At 50.9% G+C, this 24858-nt stretch overlaps 1 protein-coding gene across 1 annotated transcript; it reads left to right on the plus strand.

Moving 5' to 3' along the window:
* The first annotated feature begins 4064 nt into the window (after positions 1–4064).
* Positions 4065–7785, plus strand: CYP26A1 (cytochrome P450 family 26 subfamily A member 1). The gene is made up of 7 exons (XM_037047369.1): positions 4065–4475; positions 4653–4877; positions 5124–5414; positions 5519–5677; positions 6210–6344; positions 6912–7064; positions 7322–7785. Exons 1-7 carry the CDS (start codon positions 4287–4289, stop codon positions 7661–7663), a joined length of 1494 nt encoding a protein of 497 aa, XP_036903264.1. The 5' UTR covers positions 4065–4286; the 3' UTR covers positions 7664–7785.
* Positions 7786–24858: the final 17073 nt, after the last annotated feature.

A 24858-nucleotide genomic window follows, 5' to 3' on the forward strand; every position in this document is an offset into this window, starting at 1 on the left:
AACTCAGAATTGTGGGCGTTTCCAGGGCTCCAAAAGGCTCAACATCACCGGATTCTGCTGGTGACTTCTTAAAAGAAAAATCCCTCCTTCAAGAACTCCTTTAATCTTCCCATTTATATGGGAGAATAGGCACACTTATTCTGTAAGTCTGGATTATTTTCATGGGAGGTTGAGACATAACTCAGAGAGGTTTGGGGTATTTGTACCCAAAACAGGAAGGCCAAGAAGTAGTTTATTGGCAACAGTTGAGTGAGAAGGCTGGGCTTAGTTGGGCAGCTAGCTGCTCCTGACGGAAAGGCATAGAGTGGAGAGTCTGCTGACGCCTGGGAAAGACTCCTCCCACTCCCAGCAAGGACTCACCTCAGCAAATACCCGGAGAGGGGCTGGAAGCTGGGGCAGCCTGGGACTCACACTGTAGACAGACTTCCCTCCAGAGCACCTGATAGCCCCAGGAGCTGGGCTGTGAATTATCTCCATGTTAGCTGGCTGCTGGGACCTTCTGAATCATTACCCCCACCTCCTTTATTACTGAGGAGAAACTGAGGCAAAAGACCCACCCGAGAAGCCAGAGATGGGCTCTGCACTGCTGGACCAGTACTTTCCTTCACTCTATCACTTAATACCTCTCCTCCCTTTGGCTGCTGGGCCTGTGGCCACCATGTAGGTGGGACTCAGCCCTTTCACCCAACAGAATGATCCCTAGATGGGTTTAGGAACTCTCTCTGGACCTCTGCAACAGAGGTTCCCATCAGCATTTCAGTCAAAGCCAAGAGCCTCCAGTGTCTTAATTCCTAACTGCCTCACTCTGCCACCCATCTTTAGACAGGCGTGGGCAGCTGGAGTGATGGGGGAGCCAGGAAAGTTGCTGCCACTGCCGAGGCCCCAACTGACCCTGTAGTGAACCAGAAGGAAGCTGGCGCCCTCCTGACCTTATCCTTAAGGTGGATTCCTGGGCCAGGAAGAAAGGGGGAAGCAGCAAGGCCAGGAGCTCAGGAGCGCAGCAGGCCTTTCTGAGCCCCGGCTGACACCGCCATAACCCCATCCAGGGCAATTCATCACCCACTGCTGACCCAGTACCCGCGCCAGGCCATGGGCTTGGCAGGCCCCTGAGCCAGCAGAAGTGGAGAGACCGGGGCCTGCCCACAGGGTGTTCTGGGGCTGCAGAGACAACAGCCAGGCCTGGGGAGCTCCTCCAGGGTGACATGGGAGGAGGATCAGGTTTTGGGGTTGATTCTGATTTGGGGAGAGAAGAGAAATATGGGAGAGGAGGCTCTCAAGAGCCCTGACAGTGAAGCTCATTCCCATAGACCTGGTTTACCTGCCCTGGATCCTGTACTAACTATAAGCCCCTGTAGGGGGCAGCTCCAATTTTACTCTAATTTCCCATCCCATCGATCCATTATTTTCAGTAATTTCACAAAATACCTGAGCTCTTTTGTTAGTAGCTCCAGATTCCCTGAGGAAGGAGCGGACGTGGTTCTCGCTCTTCTGGATGTGATGTGCTCACAGAGGAAGTGGACAATAAATTAACTAGAAAACGAAAGAGCAAGAATATGTCCGATGGTGATAAGGGCTGGAGAGAAAATCAAACAGGCCTGTGATGCTGAGGACCTGGGGGCTACACTCAGCAGGGTGGGCCAGGCAGGCTTCTCTGAGAAGTCATCGGCGTTTGCACGGAACCAGCCCGCGGTGACCTGGAAAAAGGGCTCCCCAAGCAGAGGGCACAGAGCCCTGAGACAGGGCTGAATGTTCAAGAGAACGGAGGAAGGGGCTAAAGGGAGAGAAAAGGAGGAGGGGTGCTTCAGCTGCCCGAGCTCACTCTACTCCCCTCCCCCAGCACAAACTACTCCCTACTCCCCCCCACCCCCGCCTCCGCCAACCCGGAGTCACAAGGAGATTGTTTTGTAAACATTTGGAAACATTTTGCTTTCCAGTGAACCAACTCCCCCTCCCCACCCACCGCCGCCCAAGAAAGATTGGCAAGCTTTCTGGATCAAAGTTCTCACTGAGCTGGTAATTTATTGACCCTCCCCCAAGATATTTTTTATTGGTCTTCACTCGCCCATTTAATCCTTTTCTGCTGGACGCTCCCCACCGGATGCCCCCACGGGTTGCGATGGACAGATAGATTAAGACACACCTCCTCCCCTGTGGCGGTTTCCAACCCACAGGCCTCGCTCATCTTGTGACCCGGCGCGCGCTGAACTTGGCGAGGTGGCCCTGCAGAGTTCACTCTGATGTCACGGTCCGGCCTGCAGGGGTCACAGGCGGGTCAGGCCCGAGGATTGGGGCTGGGCCCCAGGTCACGCCCCCGCTCGCCCGCTTAGCTCACCGGCCCCAGGCACTGTCTAGAGAGGGGCGGGCCAGGATTTCTGAGAATTACCTCTAGCGTCTGGCTCTGGTTCCTGCCGGCCGGAGCCCAGAAGTTATCTGGCACCAGTTACGTCGCCAGATGATTAGAAGAAATGACAGTCGGAGGAGCCCTTTTCTAGAGCCTCTGAAACGCCCAGCAGGGTTATGCGGAAACACTGACTGTCCGAAACACGCCCTGTGGCGACCCCGGCTTGGAGCGTTTCGGGGTCTGCTCGCTCCCTAAGACCCCGCAGACATTTTCCGCTCCCGCGGGCTTTGGGGCCTCCCACGGGAGGACCGCGTATTGAACAGCTCTCAAGATTAAAGAGTTTCCCATCTCCATGGAACACTTTCCAAAGCGCGAGGTTGGCTCGTTCTAGAGCCGGTGTTCAGTTTTAAACAAACGTACGTTTATTCTGTTTCGTTTTCAGCCCCGCTGGTACGTTCTGCGCCCAAACCAAAGGAGTGCGTGGCCCTGCCGGGTCCCAGGCTGTTCGGCTTGGCCAGGTGGGAAGCCAGGCTCGCAAGCGCGCTTGCAGAGATGCCTGAGCTCTGAGAATTTGGCAGCACACTGGCTGCAGTAGCAGCTGATTGTAGTTGAGCAAAGGCCAGCAGCCCCGCTTCCCAGCCGGGATACCAACATTCCCATAGGCCTGGGTTTAGAACCGCGTACCCACCACCCGGGTGGCTTTACTCTGGGTGGGAGCCGGGAGAGCGCAGGAAGGCTCCAGTGTCGGGAGTCCCGGTCACTCTAGTAGGTAGGTAGCCTAGCGTCCCAGGAGCTGGGAACAGTATTTGCAACCAAAGGCCCCTTTGGGAAACTCAACCACCCGGAGGTGTAGACAGATCAGGACTGATCGCTTCCAAATTAAAGAGGAGGAAAAAGCGCGAGGTTGTGTGGTGATTTGCCCAAGGTGGTGCAAGTAGAAATGAAGTCGGGACTCGGAGTCCAGACCCCCCGGACCTTACTAATATATTCTGTCTCTGTCTCTTCATCCTGCTGGGGCTCAGGCTCCTGTTCCCGCCCGCCTAGAGAAGGCCGCAGGCCCCAGGGTCCTCCGAATCCGGCCGGCTGTGGCCACATCGCAGAGCGCTGGTTGCTCAGGCGCCGAGGAATTGTCCCCACTGGGGCGTCAGGGTTGGGGCTGACTTGCGCAGTTTTGCACCTGGAGTCCTGAGGGATCTGGGAGCTCTCTTGTACCCTTAGGGTTAGATCTTCCATGACTTAATGAGTGCTGGCGCCCTCGAGGGCGTTGGGGAACTGTGATCCCTGATCCTCCCGTCATGCCTGACTCCCCGCGGCTCTCGAAGGGGTCCTGGCCCCGGGCTCTTTTGCGAGTTCTTCGGAAGAGTAGGGAGGTGTTCCTTTTACCCTGCGCTCTGGGCCTCGGTTTCCCCACCTGTTGGATAAGGCATCTTGACGATCCCCGACAACACTTCCGTCTACTTCCCCAGCAGGTAAAAGGGAGCCCACGAGGCGCCAGGAAATGGAAAACCAATGAAGGCAGGTCTGGTCTGGGACCGCCGGTCAGACCCGACGGGAGGGATACCAATAAGACCACCAGGAAGCCCAGGGCTTGGAGTTCCCGCTCCCCGGAGCCCGGTTCGGCCGCGTCGCCACCTCGGAGCACCGCACACCTTGGATGGGGAGCCAGGCAGCTCCTAGCTCCGCGTCCCAGGAGGCGCGCTCAGAGAAGGCCGCCTCCGTGCCGCCTCTGCCTTGACGCGGAACAAACGGTTAAAGATTTTGGGCAGCGTCTCGCGGGGGGGAGGAGCCAGGGACCCAATCCGCAATTAAAGATGAACTTTGGGTGAACTAATTTGTCTGACCAAGGTAACGTGGGCAGCAACCTGGGCCTCCTATAAAGCGGGCGTGCGGCGAGGTTTGGAGTGCTGGCGGCGGCAGCAGGTGGCGCGGGAGGTCGAAGCGCGCCATGGGTCTCTTTGCACTGCTGGCCAGTGCGCTCTGCACCTTCGTGCTACCGCTGCTGCTCTTCCTAGCCGCGATCAAACTCTGGGACCTGTACTGCGTGAGCAGCCGCGACCGTAGCTGCGCGCTCCCTTTGCCCCCCGGAACTATGGGCTTCCCTTTCTTTGGGGAAACATTGCAGATGGTGCTACAGGTAAGGGACCTCGGGGCGGGACAGGACGCCTCTCTGGTCTCGGCTCCAGGCTTCCACCGAAGCCGAGGCTGGAGCCCCGGGGAGGACGTGACTACAGCTGGGATCTGGGAAGCCCGAAGCGCGGCGCTCCCCGGCGCCCCCTCACGCCTGCCTCTCTCCTCCGCTTTTCTTTCGCAGCGAAGGAAGTTCCTGCAGATGAAGCGCAGGAAATACGGCTTCATTTACAAGACTCATCTGTTCGGGCGGCCCACGGTGCGAGTGATGGGCGCCGACAACGTGCGGCGCATCTTGCTTGGGGAGCACCGGCTAGTGTCGGTCCACTGGCCCGCGTCGGTGCGCACCATCCTGGGCTCCGGCTGCCTTTCCAATCTACACGACTCCTCGCACAAGCAGCGCAAGAAGGTGAGGGCGGAGGTGAAGGCATCTGGACCGGAAAGGGGACCCCATTCGCCGGAGGGTTTTACGCAGAGTGATACTGGGCGAGCACTGGCTGCAGGAGGAGTCGGCTAGGACCCTCTCCAGCCCAGCTCAGCTTTCTCAGTCGGGAAAGTGCCCTGAGTCTGGTGGAATTGGGTTGTCTGGAAGGGAACCCAGGAAGGCGAGAGGAATGGGGCCGGGTTTTAACATTCTCCCCTCCTCGGGGCTCAGGTAATTATGCGGGCCTTCAGCCGAGAGGCGCTCCAGTGCTACGTGCCGGTGATCGCCGAAGAAGTGGGACACTGCTTGGAGCAGTGGCTGAGTTGCGGCGAGAGGGGCCTCCTGGTCTACCCCCAGGTGAAGCGCCTGATGTTCCGCATCGCCATGCGCATCCTGCTGGGCTGCGAGCCTCCTCTGGCGAGCGGCGGGGACGCCGAGCAGCAGCTGGTGGAGGCCTTCGAGGAAATGACCCGCAATCTCTTCTCGTTGCCCATCGATGTGCCCTTCAGCGGGCTGTACCGGGTAATGGCGGCAAGCAGGGTGCGGAGCAAGAGGCTCGGAGGCTCGGGGGCTCGGGGGCAAGGGTGCCCGGCTTCTGCTCACTGCGGTGCGCTCTCTGCGCTCAGGGCATGAAAGCGCGGAACCTGATCCACGCGCGCATTGAAGAGAACATTCGCGCCAAGATCTGCCGACTGCGGGCTGCAGAGGCGGGCGGAGGCTACAAAGATGCGCTGCAGCTGTTGATCGAGCACTCGTGGGAGAGGGGAGAGAGGCTGGATATGCAGGTGAGTGACAGCTTCGGAAGGGGGACTGTGGCGTTTGGGTCGCCGGTTTTCCAAATGCAATTCCTGGGATCCCCGAAGCGCCGGCCTGGGGCCCAGCTTCCAGGAGAGGGCAGCCTACATAGACCGCTCCCCGCCTCCCCGCACAGGGAAGGGGCGCGGAAAGAGTGGAGACCCCGGGAGGAGAGCGGTGGAAGAGGCCGCAGCGGATCAGGGAGCGTCGCCTAGCCCTTTTAGGTGTTGCAGGGAAAGTCGGAATTTGCAAACTGTAGATAAGGAATCTTGGGCGATTTTAATGCAACTAAGGCTTCAACTCTAGAGTCCCGGTAGAGGGGGGGTTTACCGGCCTTCCTGCTTCAGCTTGAACGACGTGACGTTACTTTCTTCTTTTAAAAATGTTGCTTTCTTCGACTTTCTGTCAGCAAAACTGAGTCCTTCTCCTCTTCTCCCCCAGAACCCTCAGGTGGGTTGTAATTAACCCCTGTGTAAAATCACATGGAGACTTGTAAAAACGTTCATCTTGTCCTGCTCTCAGGCACTAAAGCAGTCTTCCACCGAACTCCTCTTCGGGGGCCATGAAACCACGGCCAGCGCAGCTACATCTCTGATCGCCTACCTGGGGCTGTACCCTCACGTTCTCCAGAAAGTGCGAGAGGAGCTGAAGAGTAAGGTAGGGGACTCCAGGGGTTCCCTATTACCTTAAGAAAGTCCCCTGCCTCCTAACTAACTTCGCAGTGAGTCTGCTGCCTTCCCTGGGTATTTTAAAGGTCAGGGTGGGTGAACCGGTGGGGACAGAGACTTTGCTTTGTGAATAAAAGGGAAGGCATCTTGAGCTGTGTTCCCACTCAGGCAAGGTTTGGCCTGGTATCCCTCCCTACCCGATCGCCACCTTTTGCAGAATCTTGGAGATTTTTAGATAGGTTCCATTTTCTTGGATTTGTGTGTTCAAAGGCATGACTTCCAGGTGGGTGGCAGCAGGTAGCAGTGATGGGGGTGGGGAGGAAGCTACGTGGTTCTAATTACTGAGCAGGTTCTCTTGGGCTTGTAAATGAGATAGTGGGTTTGGGCCAAGGGGTGGCAGCGAATGGTCACTAGCTGCTCACCGTTTTCCCCCTTCACCCTTTTCCATCGTGGGGCCCTTTGGTTCTAGTCACCTCTTAAGCCCTGTTGACATCTGCTGGCCTGATTGTATTGGGACACAACATGACCATTCACCTCTGTATGGCTGTTTTGATAGGGTTTACTTTGCAAGAGCAATCAAGACAACACGTTGGACATGGAAACTTTGGAACAGCTTAAGTACATTGGGTGTGTTATTAAAGAAACCCTTCGACTTAATCCCCCAGTTCCAGGAGGATTTCGGGTTGCCCTTAGGACTTTTGAATTAAACGTAAGTTAAAAGTTCCCCCTTCCCATTTTGTTGTGGTTTTAAATCTTGCCTTGCTTCCCTTTGTCTTGGCTTAAATTCCTTGATGCTTTTGAGGACAGGGTCCTACCACAGTATTTCAGCAACCTGCCTGTCTGTCTCTACCCCTCCTGCCCTTTCTTTCAACTCATAACTCCTTCAGAGATATCAGTAATAGCTTTTTTGTTGTCAAAAGTTAGATTCCAGTTTGTCAGCCCTCAGGACTTCATACTCTTTTGCAGGGATACCAGATTCCCAAAGGCTGGAATGTTATCTACAGCATCTGTGATACTCACGACGTGGCTGACATCTTCTCCAACAAGGAAGAATTTAATCCTGACCGATTTATGCTGCCGCACCCTGAGGATGCATCTAGATTTAGCTTCATTCCATTTGGAGGAGGCCTCAGGAGCTGTGTAGGGAAAGAGTTTGCAAAAATTCTTCTCAAAATATTTACAGTGGAGCTGGCCAGGCATTGTGACTGGAGGCTTCTAAATGGACCTCCTACAATGAAAACCAGCCCCACCGTGTACCCTGTGGACGATCTCCCTGCAAGGTTCACTCGGTTCCAGGGAGAAATCTGATGGGCGTGACCGCCTAAACCTCAGACTTACTGGAAATGTACATACGAGTTTTTACACAGTGTCATGTTGATTTTTATTATATTTAATTTCTAAATGTATATTATAATATTTATGTGTCTCTGCTCTGGTACCACAGTCTTTAAATATTAAAATAATGAATTTTGCCTCGTTTCCAAATAAAGTCACTTTGAAGGTGCTTGTCTTGTATTTAAAATCCCTGTGCAGAACAACTCACTGGAGTAGTATTTGCACTTATCATATTTAACCAGGTTTCTAAATGCCCACGTGCATGGCTTTATTTGTCATCTGTACATATCTATTTTCTGTGAGGAAGAAACCTTAGCTGTTTTTGTTCCTCTTAACAGTTATTAGAGAACATATAGTAGATGTGTATATTAGTCCAAAGGCAACTTTGTACATTTTTCGATGGCAATTCAGCTTCCCTATTTGGAAAATCTGTCAAAGTTAATTTTAGACTTCTGGTGGTTTGTTTTACTTTAGGAAAAGATGACTTCGAAAAGGCAACACCGAGAACAATGACATTCTCACATAACACCTCCGTCCACAATGTCTTATGTGTAATACACATAGTCGTGTTCTCACACATCACCTGACCTGCTTTCTTAAGGCAAGGTTTTAGGTAGGACAAAGCCGGTCACTGCAGGGGTGGCCACTTATTGACTAAAGTGAGACCCCAGATCACTGGTGTGTTTCTCCTACTCAGAAGTTGCCATGAAAACAGTATTGGGCAAGGCTGCTCTCTGGCTTAGATAAGTGAGTCCAGGTTTTCCCTATTGAAAAGAAGGCAGGAGGAGTAGATTTAGCAAACTGACAGATAAAGTTTTTATCTATGCTGGGCAATAGGGTGTGAGCCTGACATGACTGATAAAATGGCCCAGTCACGACCCTGTGAACCTTGGCTAACCTCCGTGAAAGCGCAGCTTTGTCACACTTCTGACCCCGGCAGAACCACGTTTGGAGCCGAAGGCCAGACTCCACGCAGAAAGGTGAGCCTGGTGACTTGCTTGTGCAAGCACATTTTCCGTTCTGAAATGGCCCAATCTGCTCACTGAACCTCCGATGGCTTGTAGGCTTTGGACTTTAAACTTTTCATTACAATGTTAGCGTTTGGCAAGGCTGCAGAAACTGGGTGGTCTGCGTAGGTGTTTGAGAGGGGTCTGCCTACAATTAGGGTTTACGTGTTCTACCTGACTTCGGGTCTTTAGGTAGAACTTACGTTGGACTTATGTTGGAGTCCTCCGATTTTTAGGGACTATTTACATAATAACTTGTAATTCCTATAATAACCTTATAACATTTTAAATGAGAAATTACAGGCTTATTTAGTTGCAGCCCAGGTTTTTGTGTGCTGTGCTGTGCTGTGCAGTGATGACCTTTCTCCCGCCTCCGCAAGAGTCACCTGGATCCTTCCAGCTGGGAGCACCCTGGCCTGAGGACGTTATTTAAGATAATTTAAACAAGGCCGGTTTTTACGGATTTCAAGATTTTCATTTGCCAGGAAACAGTTGGCCTTTCAAAACGTTTTTTGGTGACTCCATGACTGCATGTCTCTGTGAGTAGAAAGAATATTTGAGCCATTTTAGCATATAATTCAATTTTCTAAAATTTAAATTTATTTTTTATCTGCAGAGCTTTGAGGAAAGTGCTCTGGCTTGCATTTCCCAGGGCTACATTAAGCCTGATTCTCATTGATTACAGAGCAGTGCAGAATTCACCTCAAAAATACATTAAAAATATAATCTTTGTTAATGTGCTTAGTGCCGAGTATAGGCAGTTTAGAGTGTGAGGCAGAATCAAGGCTTGTGGGTTGTGGTGTGTTAGGTGGGCCTGGGTCACACCCATCTGGGGCAAGTGTGTCTGCTGGCCTGGGCCGCCCTGGTGGAGAGGTGCTCCAGGAGGAGGGCATGTGCTAGAGTTCGACCCGGCCAGAGTTTTGGAAGGAGGGAGACCACTGCGGTAAATGACTCTCTGGAGCTCCCAGGGGCATGGTACAGTGATGGAAGGACACATCACAGGGACGTGTGGCTCTGCCAAGCTGGGGAAGGTGGTGCCCTCTGTGTCCCCTTCCACACATGCCCTTTGTCCGGGCCACCTCTCATTGCCTCTTCTCTTCAATAAGGGGTCTGGTGCCACCAATGACAGACCGTTGTCAGGACTGGCATGTGAAAGCCTTCAGCTGTGTCTGTAATTTACATTCAGGGGGATTGTAGCCTTCACCTAGTTTAGCCCTTGCAGGCCCAGAGAGGGACTATGATTTGCCTGGGGCCACCCAGGGAGGGGTACAACTAGGAAACGCCTGCAGCTGCCTTTCCCCCACTTTCCTCTTTTCAGTAGCTAGTAACACCTGCCTAAGTTCTCTCCAACTTTCTGTGACCGGACAACTAGACCCAAGGGTCACCACCTCCTAACTTCCCTTCATATTCCCTGCAACCATTCCCCTGCCCTGTGACAGGTGACATCAGTTCTCTTGTAGGTCGCCAGTGGCAACTGAAGTGGGAGCAGTGACAGGGACTGGCTACTCCTCCAGATCTCTCGTCTCCTGAGAGGTCTCAGGGTGCTTTTTGCACCTTGCCACCCACCAGCGGTCCACAAGAGGGCAGGCTTCTCCCTTCTATGCCACGTGTAGGGCCCAGTGGTTGTCCCCACCAGTGTCCCTGAAATCCGGCATCCACAGACTCTGGCCCAGGGCCTACTTTCTCCCCAGACACTGAGTGCTTAGGAAATACTCAGCATCAGGTCTGGTCCAGGCTGCCTGGCCTCTGTGGGAGGGCTACCCAGGGCTGGGCTGAGGGGGATCATCAGCTCCTGATGTGGCCACCATCCCACTGTGGTCTCGGAGGTCAGCCGGCTCTCCTTCCCAGTGTTGCCCACATTCTTCTACGTTGCTCTCACTATTCCTGGAACACCACTCTTGGTTTTGGGGAAGGGGGGAGCATGGTTTTCAAGGGACATGAACCCACTAGTCACTGTTGAGGTGACCTTAACCAGGTCAAGGGCCATCCCTCCACAGTACTGCGTGAGGAATGAGGGGTGTTTAGAGACATTGTGGCGGCCCTGCCTTCCGATAAAGGGTTGTTGCCGAACTGCAGGTTTGGACCTGTTCTGGAGGACAGAGCATGGAGCGTAAGTGAGAACATGTTAGCACCATATAAGGAGAACATTTTGAGACACTGGAGCCCTTTGCTGGTGACATAGGCTTCCTTGTGAGAAAGCAAGCTCCCTGTCAATGGAGGCAACCAAACAAGCTGGGTAACTAAACTGCCGCAGGAATTCTCACACAGAGGGAGAGGTTAAGTTAGGATGGTCGGCGTGAATCTCTGAGACTTGATTCTGTATTTAGTTCTTCAGAAACCTACTTCACTTTGAAATGCTCAGTTAACTCCGGTCGAGGGAGACAGGACATCCCCACACCCTTTCCAGCAGCGTTCAGCAGTCCTTGGTGGTCATTCTGCCCCATCTTCTGGATAGATGTGGAGGGAGAGCCCGGAGAGCCCCGATGCACCAGCTCTGGGAGACACTGAGCATCCTGTGTGGATGGCTAGGAGCAGCCCTCCTGCAGGCGCCCTGGTACTTCCAGCTCCAGTTTCCGTGTCTGCTCCACACCCCTCCGGGCCTCTGCCCTCTGTGCCATGCTGACCAGCCACGGGGCCTGCCTTGGGGGGCAACATCTGGCACCCCTCCCGGTGTTCCCCAGTCTCTGAGATGCCATGCACTGACTTTGGGCTCATTCCAACTGAACTTTCTTTCTGCCTCCGGAAAAGACTCCAGGGCAGGAACTGTATCTCATCATCGTAATCTTGGAACAGCCTGTTTTCCTGCACCTCCCTGCCCTCTCCCAGGATGGACTCGGCAGCAGTGGGTGTTCTTTGAGAGGGAAAGTGTCCTGAGGCTGAGCCGCACCACTTACTTTGTGTGTCTCCAGCTACGTGGTGCCATATACATACATATATTTTGAAAAGTGAAACTTTCATCCTTGGAAAATCTCAGTGGACGCAAGCTTACACGACTGTGGTTTAACAGTATGTCACATTCCCAAAACCAGCGCTCCGTGGGAATTTGGCCAAACAAGCTTTCCTTCGTTTGAAGTAGAGTCAGCTTGAGTTAGAACCCTGAGGCTGGGTGGCGCTTCGCCCTGGAATTCATGGTGGGTTTTCTGGGTGAGAGTTATCGTGTTGCAATATTCATAACCGCGTACCCACAACACAGAAGCTGACCCACACTGCGTGGTTTCTCACCACTGCCCTCCCCCTCCCTGGCCCAGAGAGAGGTTAGAAATCCAGTCCCTCATTTCTTACCCTAGATGCTTCCCGATTTTTACCTGCAGTCACTAATGGGTTCACTTAACTCAAATGCATTGCAAAAGAGGAAAAGTTGTTTTGCTTATAACAGATGTTTGACAAATACATTGACTGATTCACTGAGTACAATCATATCATTCGGTGTAACAGTGATTTATTTAACGGTGGAAGAGGGGATTGGGATTCTGAAGTGGGAAGTTTAATGTTAGTTAATCACCGACTTTTACAGCTGGAGGTGTAGCAGTGGACTGTTTTAGCGGTGGGGAATTCTGACCCACGCACCATTCTTCTGACATTGTTTCTGTAAGGGCTGACTCTGACCAGTTCGGAGATTGTAGATGAACAGCGTGTTTGCATAAGAATCCTAGGCCCTAACTTCAAGAGATACAGACTCTGACCTTCAGGTGTCCCTGCTCCAGGAGGTTTGCTGACCTTTGACTGTGGAGCGTGGATGACGTGGAGCCAGGATGACTGGACCGGGATGATGCTCACGGGACCACCACTGTCCTTATCAGAATGAGCTATGCCGCATGTAAACTTTTCGACCCCCTTCCTTGATCTCTTTGTTCTGTTCCCCTCCCCCTCTGCATAAAAACCTTTGCCTGCACTGACAGAGGGAGATGGGCTTTGACATGTGAGTCCCTCATCTTCCCGGTGGCCGGCACCTGAAAATAAACTTCTGACCTATTACATCAGCGCCTGCCTCTGGAGTCCTGGCTTTGGAAGTGGCAAGCGGCTGGACCTGCTTTCTGTGACAGAGGGGAGGTCATGGGCCCAAGCCCCTCAGTTTACACCTGAGAAATCTGAGGCTCAGAGAAATTTAAGGTCAAAACAGAAAATCAGGCCTGGCCAGCTTGCATCCAATACCTTGTCGGATTAGCCCTTACTTAAAAGACACCACAACATTATATTGTTTATTTATATACATATCAAGAAAATGAGGGCAGGTGAGCAGATTATTTGTGACCAAATTGCTTCCAGGGTCTTGCTCCCCGCTGTGCCTCTCAGAGGGGCTGTGTGAACTTGGGGTTGTGTGGCCACCGAGGATTTGATACACAGCCTGGCCCAAGATGCGGACTGCTGGCGTTTCTGGTGGGGCTGGGGCGGGGGCTGCACGTGGGTAGAGCTGGACACCCAGTCATTTTGAGCTTCAGCTGAACATCAGAACATGATTCCTGTTACAGGTTAAACTCCTCTCCTTGCCCCCCAAATATGCTGAAGTCCTAACCCTCAGTACATCAGAATGTGACCTTGTTTTGAAATAGGGTCTTCACAGAGTTAAAATGAAGTCTTAGGGTGTGTCCTTACACACTTCGACAGGCGGCCTTATGAAAGGGGGAACTTAGACACAGGGGCAGACACACACAGCGGGAAGAAGGTGTGAAGACACAGGAGAACACCATGTGAACACGGGGGGGGCTGAAGGGGTGTATTTACAACGCAAGGAGGGCCAAGATTCCCCACCAACCAGCAGAAACTAGGAAGAGGCAAGGAAGGATTTCAGGACAGGTTTTAGAAGAAGCCGGCACCTTGATTTTGGACTTCTGGCCTCCAGAACTGGGAGAAAATCAGTTTCTGTTGTTCGAAGCCACCCATTTGGTTTGGGGATCGCGTATGGTGCCCTAAGGTGAGGAAACTTATTCGTGAGGAACAGGCTTCCTCAAACTTTAACCTGCATCAGAATCCCCTGGAGGGCTTGCTGCAATGCGGGAGACTGGGTCCCACTCCACAGTTTTTGCATAGATCCAAGGATTTACTTGTTTAGCAGGCTGCCAGGTGGTACTCATGCTAATACTGCTGGTGTGAGACCGTACTTGGAGAACCACTGTTGAGAAGACTTCCTCTCCCTAAGGCAGGGATGCCAGACTCAGCAGGGCCTGGAGCTCGTGTTAACAAGGAAAATTCGCTGGGGGAGAGACATCTGGAGGTGGTAGGGGTGCTGAATCAGGGCTTATCAGCCCCTCTTAAGGGGCAGGTGCTGCTCAGCCCTTGCCTACCCTCGACCTGTAGGAATGAAAACCCTACCAATTGTTCAGAAGATACTGGAAATTCAGATTTGCATGGAACTATCCTGTTTTCTAGATGTTGGTAACTAATCCACATTTTAAGACAAAAGCTATGTGCCCTGACCTGTGTGTCTCAGTTGGATGGGCATCATCGGGCAAAACAACAGGTCACCAGTTTGATTCCCGCTCAGCACACATGCCTGGGTTGCAGGTTTGGTGCCCGGGCGGGGCGTGTGAAAGAGGTGACTGATTGATGTTTCCCTTTCACATTGATGCTTCTCTCTCTCTCTTTCTCACTCCCTTCTCCTCTTTCTAAAGGTAAATAAATGAAATCTGTAAAAGAACCTAGAAAGTCAAAATCAAACTTGTCTGTGGCCCTGCTGGCTGCCAGTTTGCAATCTCTTGGGCCTTTCATCACGGGTGAGTTTTGCGGGTGGTTGACTGAGAGTGGCTTAGGGAAGTGGCTCCTTTCCAGAGTCCCTCAGTGGGTTGCAGTCAGCATGGTGCCCGAGGCTGCATCAACCAAAGGCCTGGCTGAAGCTGGGGGATCTACTTCCAAGAAAACTCCTTCACACGGCTGTTGCTGGAGGCCTCAGGACCTTGCTCTGTCTCTTCATAGAACTCCTCATACTATGGCAGCTGGCTTCCCCCAGAGCAAGGGATCTAAAAAGCCAGTAGGACAGAGGCCTCCATTTCTTTTATCACCTGGCTCTAGAAGTCATACTCCATCGCTTCCATAATATTCTATTGATTACATAGGTTGGCCACACCCAGTGTAAGAGAGCCACACGAGCAGGTGAATACCAGGGGAGAAGTATGGGGCCCATCCCGGAGGCTGGCTGCCAGAGTCAGTTTTTCTTTTTTAAGATTTTATTTATTTATCTTTAGAGGGGAAGGGAAGGAGAGAAGGAGAGAAATATCAATGTATGGTTGCCTCTCGTGTGTCCCCTGCTGGGAGCTTGGCCTGCAACCCAGGCGTGTGCCCTGACTAGGAATCGAACCGCGATTGTGTGGTTCGCAGGCCCACGCTCAGTCCACTGAGCTACACCAGCCAGGGCCCAGAGTCAGTTTTTGAGTGCATGAGTAGACTCTTTCCCTTCCAATCTCTTTATAGCATTTTAAAATATCTTTTCTAGTAGTGTAATATTTTCTAATATTGCCTAATAAATCTTTCTAATATTAGGTCATAACTCTGATATTATCTAATAAAGTTAATACTTTCTAATTTCTAATATTTTCTTTTTAAAATTTTCTTTTTGGATTTTTTAGAGGGAGGGAAAGGGAGGGAGAAGGCAAGAAACATTGATGCAAGAAAGAAACATCAATTGGTTGCCTTCTGCTCAGGCTCCAACAGGGTCCTGAGCCCACAACCCAGGCATATGCCCCAACTGGGAATAGAATGGGTGACCTTTCTGTCTGCTATACAATGCCCAACCAACTGAGCCACACTTGCAAGGGATAATTTCTAATATTTTCTTTCTTTATTTTTAATGTTATTTCAATTTTTGTTTAAATATGCAATAGTTTAACAACAATTATTTATTTGTTTGTCTTTAGAGGGGGAGGAAGGGAGGGAGAAAAACATCAATGTGTGCTTGCCTCTCAAGCGCCCCCTGCTGGGGACCTGGCCTGCAATCCAGGAAAAGTGCCCTGACTGGGAATCGAATCAGTGACCCTTTGGTTCTCAGGCTGGCACTCAATGCACTGAGCCACACCAGCCAGAGCTAATTTTCTAATATTTTCAGTGTGACCTGTCACCTGTGGGCATTTACAGCTGCCATACAGGATTGCTCAGCTGCATAGAGTCTAAGGGGTCATCAGGACCAAGGCTGTAAGTTGGAGACTTCTGGGCAGAGCCTGAGAGAGTGGGTGTTTAAACTCTTCTGTTTGCCAAGGTCTTTAACCAGCTCACTTCATTCATGTATATGACTTTTCAAGACTCTGAGTTATCTGACCTTGATCTAACCTAATCACCCTAGGTTCCTGGGACCAGTGGAAAAACTGGGACAGTCCCGGGAAAACCCAGATGGGTGGGCATCCTAATTAACCACAGTACTTGACAAATGAGGAAAATTCAGTTCAGCCAGCAGATGTGATTTGATCAGATCCTACAACTCATGGTGTGGTCCATGAACCAGTTGCATCTGCATCACTGGTTAGAAATACATCGCATTTCTGGTTAGAAATCCACCCCAGACCTGCTGAGTCAAACTGCAGTTTAACAAGAGTCCCAAGTGAATCTTATGCACATTGCAGTTTGAGATTCTCTAGATCTGCGCAAAACCTGGACTTGGGCTTGTGAGGATTCAGATTTGCTGTCCACGTGTGTAGAATAGATCTAACAATGACCCACCTGTAATGTTTGATTCTGACCTTGACATACACATCTTATTTTTCCTTCCTGCCTCCCCTAACTCCCCAAAACAAAAGTCATCTAGAATTTCATTGTTGGAAGGAAACTAAGAGTCCCATTCTTACCTGGGCTTGAGTAGTGGTTTCTATAACATGCTTTTTACAGATCAGGGAGACTGCTGGGCATTTAGGTTATTTCCAGTGTCAGATACTCCAAGCAAGCAATGTGTGCTACAAACGTATCCTTGTAAGTGTAGCCACATTTGCACACCAGTGCTTTATTTCTGCAGGGCTGATTCCGGAGAGTGGGGTTGCTGTGTCAATGAGAATGTGAATTTAACTTTGTGTCCAAAATGGTGTCTGTCCAAAGAGGAGTGTTTGGGAAAAAAACCCAGTGCATTTATATTATGGAAAATGATGAAGCCATAATAGAGTGACTACAATAGACATTCGCTGACCTTGGGAAATGGCTACAATACATAGTTAAGCAGGGAGAACGAGTTGAGGAAGGACTTAGCTAATTGGTGAGGAGAAATTGAGAGATATTTTCGAAGGAGATTCATTACACTTTCTGAGTACCTTTATGGATGCTGCTTCTGGTTGGAAAACTGTGTGTTGATTTTGTGATTATGAATTTTGGGACAGAGGAAAACTGAAGGTGTTGTGGCTGAAGTGAATGGGACCCCATGGGGGTCAGCTGTCAGTCGCCCGCTTTCTTCCCCTCCCTTTTCACCTCCAGCCTCCCCCCTTCTCTGCCTTCAGAGATAATTGGCCCCATTGCCAGCTGTGGGCATCCATTTGGCTGAGCTCAGGTGACCTGCTGACATGCTGGCTGGCAATTTTGGGGACAGATTGAGTCTGACCTACTTTTGTCTGTGGGCCTTTCCACCACTCCTGTGGGAAAGCCCCCTAACAGGAGGTGAGTTGTAACGCAACTTAGTCCCTAATCAAAAACTGAAGTGGACAAATCTTACGGCTTTTTGGAAACCTCTTTGTAATTGGGAAGCAGTTCTGAGTTAGTTAACTATACGTGTTTTGTGGGGTGCAAGGAAGGTAAGAGCCAAACTTCACTGAGCAACTACTATATGTGCTAAGTGTTTTGCATGTCTCCTTTCATTCTTACAACACTTCTGTGATGTGGGTGCAATTTTTAATGCCCCTTTTACTAATGGAGCCACCGAGGACGGAACGGTTATGTAACTTGCACAGGGTCTCACAGCTGGTAAGCACTGAGTCAGGATTTGAACCCCGGCTGGCTGAGTAAAAGATGCTGATCATTGCCTTACACAGCCTTCAGGTTTTTAGGAGCTGGAACTGGCACTGGTTTTATCCGGAATAATAATGATACCCACTGTCACTGATCACTTAGTATGTGCCAGACACTGTCCCAACTTCTATACATGAGTTGTTTAATTTGATTCTCACAACAACCCCAGATGAGACACTGAAACTCAGAGACATCAGCAATTCACCCAAGGTCCCTCAGCTGGAAAGGGGCAGAGTCAGGGTTCCAGCCCAGAGGGTCGGCCATCAGCGCCCACACACCCAAGCTGACACCCCAGAACCACCTGTCCCTTCTACGTATCAACACACCAACACACTTTTCATTCCAGATTGACCTGAAGGCAGTTGAGGTCAGTTTGGGGGGATATGGAACTCTGGGCCACTGTCAGGATGACTCAGCTGAAGTCGGGTTTTATTTCAGTTTTTCACTTCATTTTGATGCTGAGGATCTGGCCCTGAGCTGACGTCAGCGGCAGTAATTTAAATTAAAGCTGACCTCTGCCATTTGCGAGGACTTGTTGGGAAAAGACTCTGAAAAGACAAAGGAGCGGTGTGTGCGTGTGCGTGTGTGTGTGTGCGTGTGTGTGTGTGTGTGCGCGCACGCAGTGCTCAATCCCATTGTCAGAGAGAAAAGGGGAAGGGATAAGAAAGGGAAGAGACCGATAGCGTTTTCTTGTTAAATTGTTGCACATAAAGTAGGAAAGTGTGGCTCTTCGGTGGGTGATTTATTCAAAAGAAAATTTTATTGCTAGAGGGAATGTGTTTTTCTAAGTGAAAATACAGTTTATCCTCAATTTGAATCGCAAATCCTTCCAAAAGCAGAGTGGGAAGGAAGGATAATGTCTAAAGGGAGTGAGGCCTTTCTACTTTGTCTTATAAAAACTTCCTGAGACAAGCCTTAAGAAATCATAATTATTTTTAAAAATTCAGGTATCCTCCTGATCTGCATATTTTAGATAAATCAAAATAACCAGATAATTTTATACAATATCAACTTGGTTTAAGATGGAAAAGAAAAAGACACTCAATACTCTTGCAGCTGGACGATTGGAAGCAGAAAATTGCAGGGTGTGTTTGGCAAGCTGTGACTCCAGAAATCAGATTTGCCTCGAGAGGATAAACCCCAGGATGGAGAACAGGGCTGAAGGAGTGGGCAGGAGATGAGTCACCATGTGTCTGGCCCATGCCCGGCACCGTGCAGGGTGATTTCCATTTATACATGTTACCCCATTTTACTTCCCACAGCTGTGAGCCTCCCTGTACCCATTTTACAGGGAGAATAAATAAAACTTGAGGAGGTCAAGTGATTTGTCCCAAGTTCCCCAGCTGGTAATTAGTTACAAGGTTACTGGAAAAGTCCAGACAAAAGGAAGTAAAGGCATATTGGGTGTGTCAAGGAGGGAACAGAAGCCCGAGACACTGGGGAGGTGGGTGTGCTAGGGCTCGGTGAGGCTGGTGAGGCTCTCGGTCAAGCAGTGAGGAGCTGGAGGAGCCCGAGCTTGGGAACCACTGTGACGGGGCGCAGGAGAGGCTCCTGGGAGGGAAGGAGACCAGGAGCAGGCCCTGGTTTGGGGAAAGGATGGTTGGGTTTGTGGTGCGGAGACCCATGGGGTATCATGTAAAGGTGTCCCCAGGCTATGCCCAGGTCTGCTTCTCAGGAGAGCTTAGCTTGTGAAGAGAACGATGTCAGTTGGGCACTGGGGGTGGGGTAGGAAGCAAGGGGTTCTGAGGACTGGGAGGAGGGTGATGAGCCAGAGATGGACTGGCCAGAGAGTAGAAGGGAGGCCAGGGAGTCAGGAAGCCAAGGGAGGAGAGAGAGAAGATTGTGTGTGTGTGTGTGTGTGTGTGTGTGTGTGTGTGTGTGTACTTTCTCTCTCTCTCTTTTTTAAGGCTCTTTAGGAGGTACCTCTGGGGGTCAGAGAGCATGATGTAGGTNGGGGTGGGGTAGGAAGCAAGGGGTTCTGAGGACTGGGAGGAGGGTGATGAGCCAGAGATGGACTGGCCAGAGAGTGGAAGGGAGGCCAGGGAGTCAGGAAGCCAAGGGAGGAGAGAGAGAAGATTTTGTGTGTGTGTGTGTGTGTGTGTGTGTACTTTCTCTCTCTCTCTTTTTTAAGGCTCTTTAGGAGGTACCTCTGGGGGTCAGAGAGCATGATGTAGGTCTAAGACAGAACTATAAAGAAAAAGACATATAGATCAGATTTTGAGGAACGAAGATTTCATAATCAAAACACACAAGCAAGAAGATCTGCTTCGTTATCTCTGTGTTTCACCTCAATGAACATGGTGGTTTTCCTGGATGAATGAAAGCACAGTGGGATTTCGTGAGCCTCAGGGAAGCAATGGGTCAACAGAAATGAAGGAAGAGGAGAGGAGCTTCTGTGTCAATCCTGGGTGATTGCAGGCTGGTTGGAGGAGGGGCCTGGGGTCCGCCAGTCCTCAGCACTTCACAGGGCCTGTCTGGCACTTAATGCATATCCCAGCAGGAAAGCCTGCAGGGATCAGTCAGGAGGGGTCAGTTGTCCTTGGCTGCTCAGTCTTGGGTTGTACTCCCTGGGTTGTAAGGCTGCTCTTACCAAGTGGGGCTTCCTCTGCCCACTGACTAAGGGGCAGGAATGCATCAGAGAAGGCTGGCTGGATGCCCAGAGGGACTGGCATGAACCCTGTCCTCCTGTGTTCTGGTAGTGAGGTGGCCAAGGCCTGAGGGCAGGGCACATTTGGAGGCATCCTAAAGAACCTCCCCTCTCATCCCACCTGGGGTGCTTGTGACTGCTGTCCTCTAAGTACACCTGCGAATGCCAAGTGCATCTGGGTGGCTTTCAGGAGGTGCTAGTGGGCACCTACCATGATATAAGAGGACCCTCTGCTCAATTTTGCAGAAGAGGTGATGTCTTAGTCAACTTGGGCTGCCATAACAAAATACCACAGACTGGGTGATTAAAATAACAGAAATTTGCCCTGGCTGGTGTGTCTCAGAAGACTGAGCATCAGCCTGTGAACCAAAAGGTTGCTGGTTCGATTCCCAGTCAGGGCAGATGCCTGGGTGGTGGGCCAGGTTCCCCAGTTGGGGATGTGCAAGAGGCAACCAATCACTTTTGCAGTCAGTGTTTCTCTCCCTCCCTTCCCCTCTCTGTGAATGCAAGTAAATAAAATCTTTAAAAAAAGAAAATTTGTTTAACAAAAAAAAATAATAACATAAAATGACAAAAATTTATTTTCTCACAGTTCTGGAGCCTGGGAAGTCCAAGGTCAAGATGGTAGCTGACTCAATTCCCAGTGCAAGCTCTCTTTCTGGCTTGCAGATGGCTGTCTTCCTGTTGTGTCCTCACACGGCAGAGAGAGCTGTGGCATCTCTTTCTTTTGTCATAAGGACGCCAACCCTATAGGATGAGCATTCTGTTTTTATGGTCTCATCTAACCTTTGTCACCCCCTCACAGGCCTGACCTCCAAATACTATCCCTTTGGGGGTTAAGACTTCAACACATGTATTTGGGGCGGGCTGGGGGCATACACATTCTGTCCATCAGAGGTGGGAAATTTTAACTTGCCTTTCAACCTCCAGTCAGATTACTTCTGTCTTCAGGAACCACAGGCTGTGGAACTGGAAGAGGCTCTTTGTTTTCCAGAAGGGGAAAGAGGTCCCAGTGGGAAGTGCTAGTCCCAGTCCTCCCAGCTGCTGGCATAGCTTCTCCAGGAAGGACTTGAGAGCATGTCTGTCTGCCGAGCTAGAGGGCGGTGCCGGAAGACCAAGACCACACGTGCTAGCAGACTGTCCTTGGGTCCCAGACCCAGCCACAGGAACAGCTGGGGCGTGTTTGTGGGGCTGACAGCTCTCTCCCTTTCCCGAGCACATGGCAGGACAGGGCTGAGTGGGAGGTGCTGGGTAGATCTACCCGCTCCCCATGCCGCCCACTACCAAGACTGGTAAACTGTCACTTCAAACCCAGATTCCTGGGCGAGAGTTTCATTGGCCCAGGGGGGTCAGGGGTCCCCCTGTGGGAGGACAGGAGTGGTGTTTCTAGAGGGGAGACACACGTGTTGGGAGCTGGAAAGGTGCTGCTGCTGTTACTTCAGAATTACTTGAGAGAGGATTTGATTTTTCTTGTTTGCCTGCTTGTGTTATCCAGAAGAGTTCTGCCATTTTTTTCTAGGATTTTGAGAAGAAGTAGCATCTTTCCGTTAGTGGGATATCATATATTTAGTTACCCATTTTTCATAATAGCTGGAATTGAACTGGCGTACTATGTAATTTTTAAATATGTATGGCAAAGCAACGCTCTTCTTCCCACCATGCTTTGGGTGGTTGAAGCTTCGGTCAGGTTCACATGAGCTATCATCTCCTTAGGAGACCTTTCCAGTTACCCTATATTACACTATCCTTCACAGCACTGACTGTAATGCACACTTACTTATTTTTATTTCATATTTATATAATTGTTTACCATCTTCCCCACTAAGTGGCAGGCTTTTGATTGTCTTGTCTACTGCTTTGTGTTCAAGGCACACGCACACAGTAGGAGCTCAAGAAGGATTTGGCCAGTGGACAAAAACACAGTGCTTTGGGGAGAAGGCAAACCCCATCTGCTGAAGGGCAGACTCCTGACCTGGGCTTCACTGGTTTGTTGGCCTGCAGATTCCTGATCCCACCTGCTTCTTCCTTCTGCCTAGCTGATCCACAGTCCCAACTTCCCGAGGACTTGATAAACATGTCCCCTGTCCCCTTCCTGCCAGATGCTTTTCACAGACACTCCGCTGGCCTGAGTCCCAGACATTCAGTTCACTTACTTAAGACATGTTTGTTGAGGGCCAGGATTGCATGGTCCAAGGCCCCTTGGGCCTGAGCTGATGTTCCTGGCCCAGTGAGGCAGGCAGCCCACCCCTACAGCTTGACCTCTACACAGTGGCTAGAATGATTCTAAGCCCCTGCCGGCCTTAGCTCTCTCTCCTTACTCACCCCCTGTTTCTCTCCCTCAGCTCTATCTGCATGTGGCCCCCTTACTGATGAGCAAACCCAGGAGCTACCTGACTGCCTCAGGGCTTTTGCACCTGCAGCTACTCAAACACCCAGGAGGCCCTCTTTTATCACAGTTGCATCTCAATTTGGTTCACACATCACCTTCCCAGGGGGGTTTCTCACCTACCTGATCTGAAATTGCTTCCTTCCTTTCCTCCCCTGGCCTTCCCCTCTACCTTTCCTGGCTTTGTTTTTTTCCAGAGCAGTTTGTCACCACCTAATATGATAAATAATTATTTATCTTGTGTACAGTGTATCTTCCTCACTGAACGTAAGCTCCTGGAGGAGAAGGATCTGTATGTATCACCGCACCCTCGGCTCCCAGAACAAAGTGCCCACAGATCTTCAAACAGCATTGTTGAACTCTGTTGCACACCTTTCACCCAAAAGGCATCTCAGAAAGCGGTGGAACTCCTGTGTCAAAGCTGCTAGCACGTTTAAAGTGGAGTGAGGTGGAGTTGTTGCCAGTTGCAGGCCAGGATGGCTGTCCGCCTCCTCCCCCGGATGAAAAAGGTGTCCTGGGTTATACATACACTGAGTTATACAGGCACTGAGTAGTTACACATACACTGAGTAGTTGTACATAGACTGAGATGGTTGCCATCAGCCCGTGGAGGACTTAGAGTTCATCAATTCAGCCTGAAAGGCAGCCGAGCATGCAGATGGCTTCAGCTTCTCTCCTCTGGGGAGAGCCCAGCTCCTGTACAACTCCTGGAGCCCATGGGGTACTCCAGAGTCATGTGGTCATGAATTAGGGTGATTTTGTGGGCCAGAGAGAGGAGACCCAGGGTGAATGGGTCTGAGGCCCATGCCTTTCTTCGTGGACCCAGCTCAGCGTGGGGCACTGTGGTGGCAGCTTCCTGGATCGGGCATCTGGCCCCTGGGGTGAACATGTTGGGCTTTCCCAGGGTGTGTTCAGAGTGGGGCTCTGTGAGTGGGGTGCTTAAGAGGGCGCTGTGTAAACACCCCAAGGGGGGAGAAGGGAAGCACAGGGAAAATGAGGTTTGGAATGAAGGTTTGTTGCCCTAGTGAGAAAGCAGGGCCTTCTCGTCCTTACTACTGTTTGGATTATTAGTACTTGTTCCTGCTCCAAGCTTCAGAGGACAGATCGTACATTCAACTTCTGTGTAAGCTTATCCTGCCTCAGACACTGGAGGGAAAGCGTAGCTGTCCGGGTTCCTGTTCCTGCAAGAGGGAAGTGAGCCTGGGATCTGCCAAAGATTTCCAGGGTACATCCCAAAGTGAGTGCGAATTTAGCCCCCACTCCTCACTCTGTCAGCACGGATGAGCCCTTCATTCATTGTGCATTTATCCATGCACACACTCATTCGTTCACTTAGCATTTATTCTCTCACCCTCACAGTCACTCTTGCAAACAGAATTCTGAAATAGTCCCAGGATTCCTACTCTTGCATACATCTCCCCATCCCTTGAGTGAGACAGGGACTTGTGAGAATGATGGGCCATCACTCTTGAGATTATATTATATTATATGTCAGAGGGCATATATTTTGCAAGTGTCATTAAGGTCCCTACGTGGTTGACTCTGAGTTCATCGAAAGGGAGATTATCCTGGGTGGGCCTGGCCTAGTGACATAGGCTCTTGAAAGGGACTGGACCCTTCCCAAAGCAAGAGGTTTGAAGGGAGGCCGTGTGAGAGGGCACATGGAGGGGGCCACGCAGCCAGGACCTGAGGGAAGCCTGTGGGAGCTGAGGAAGGTCTCTGGTTGACGGTAAGAGAAGGGGGACCCCAGTCATAGCAGGGAACTGAGTTCTGTCCGACATCGGAGGGACCCTGAAAGAGCAGCCTGAGCTGCAGGTGAGCGCGCAGCCCAGCTGACACCTCGAGTTTGGCCCGGTGTGATTCTGAGCAGAGAGCCTGGTGAGGCAGTCCTGGGGCCTAAAAATAATTGGTATGTTCCTCCCACCTCCTAAGTTTTTCTAGCTGGGCTAGTGACCCAATTAACAGAGACAGATTAACAGGAGAAAATCACGTTTTTAATACATGCACATAGGGAATGCACAGAGGCATGAAAATTCCAAAAACAGTGAGGCAACGTTGGGTACGTAAGACATTTTGGACAAAGGAGAAAGTCGGGGAGAATGGGCGATTTGCAGGCGTTGAAGAAGAGGGGAGCACCGGCAGCGGGGAAACCCCACTGGCAACTCAGAAGCAAAGGGACACGGAAGCATCTAGCTAACAGGTCCTTCCCTGCCTGAAG

This window comes from Sturnira hondurensis, unplaced genomic scaffold (assembly GCF_014824575.4).
Source record: "Sturnira hondurensis isolate 20B ecotype Veracruz unplaced genomic scaffold, ASM1482457v3 Scaffold0005563, whole genome shotgun sequence".
Lineage (NCBI taxonomy): Eukaryota > Metazoa > Chordata > Mammalia > Chiroptera > Phyllostomidae > Sturnira > Sturnira hondurensis.

Coding starts and splice junctions, on each gene's coding strand:
- CYP26A1 (XM_037047369.1), top strand. CDS start 4,287: ATGGGTCTCTTTGCACTGCTGGCCAGTGCGCTCTGCACCTTCGTGCTA. Junction 5,415..5,518: donor CCTTCAGCGGGCTGTACCGG/GTAATGGCGGCA, acceptor CTCTGCGCTCAG/GGCATGAAAGCGCGGAACCT. Junction 5,678..6,209: donor GAGAGAGGCTGGATATGCAG/GTGAGTGACAGC, acceptor TCCTGCTCTCAG/GCACTAAAGCAGTCTTCCAC.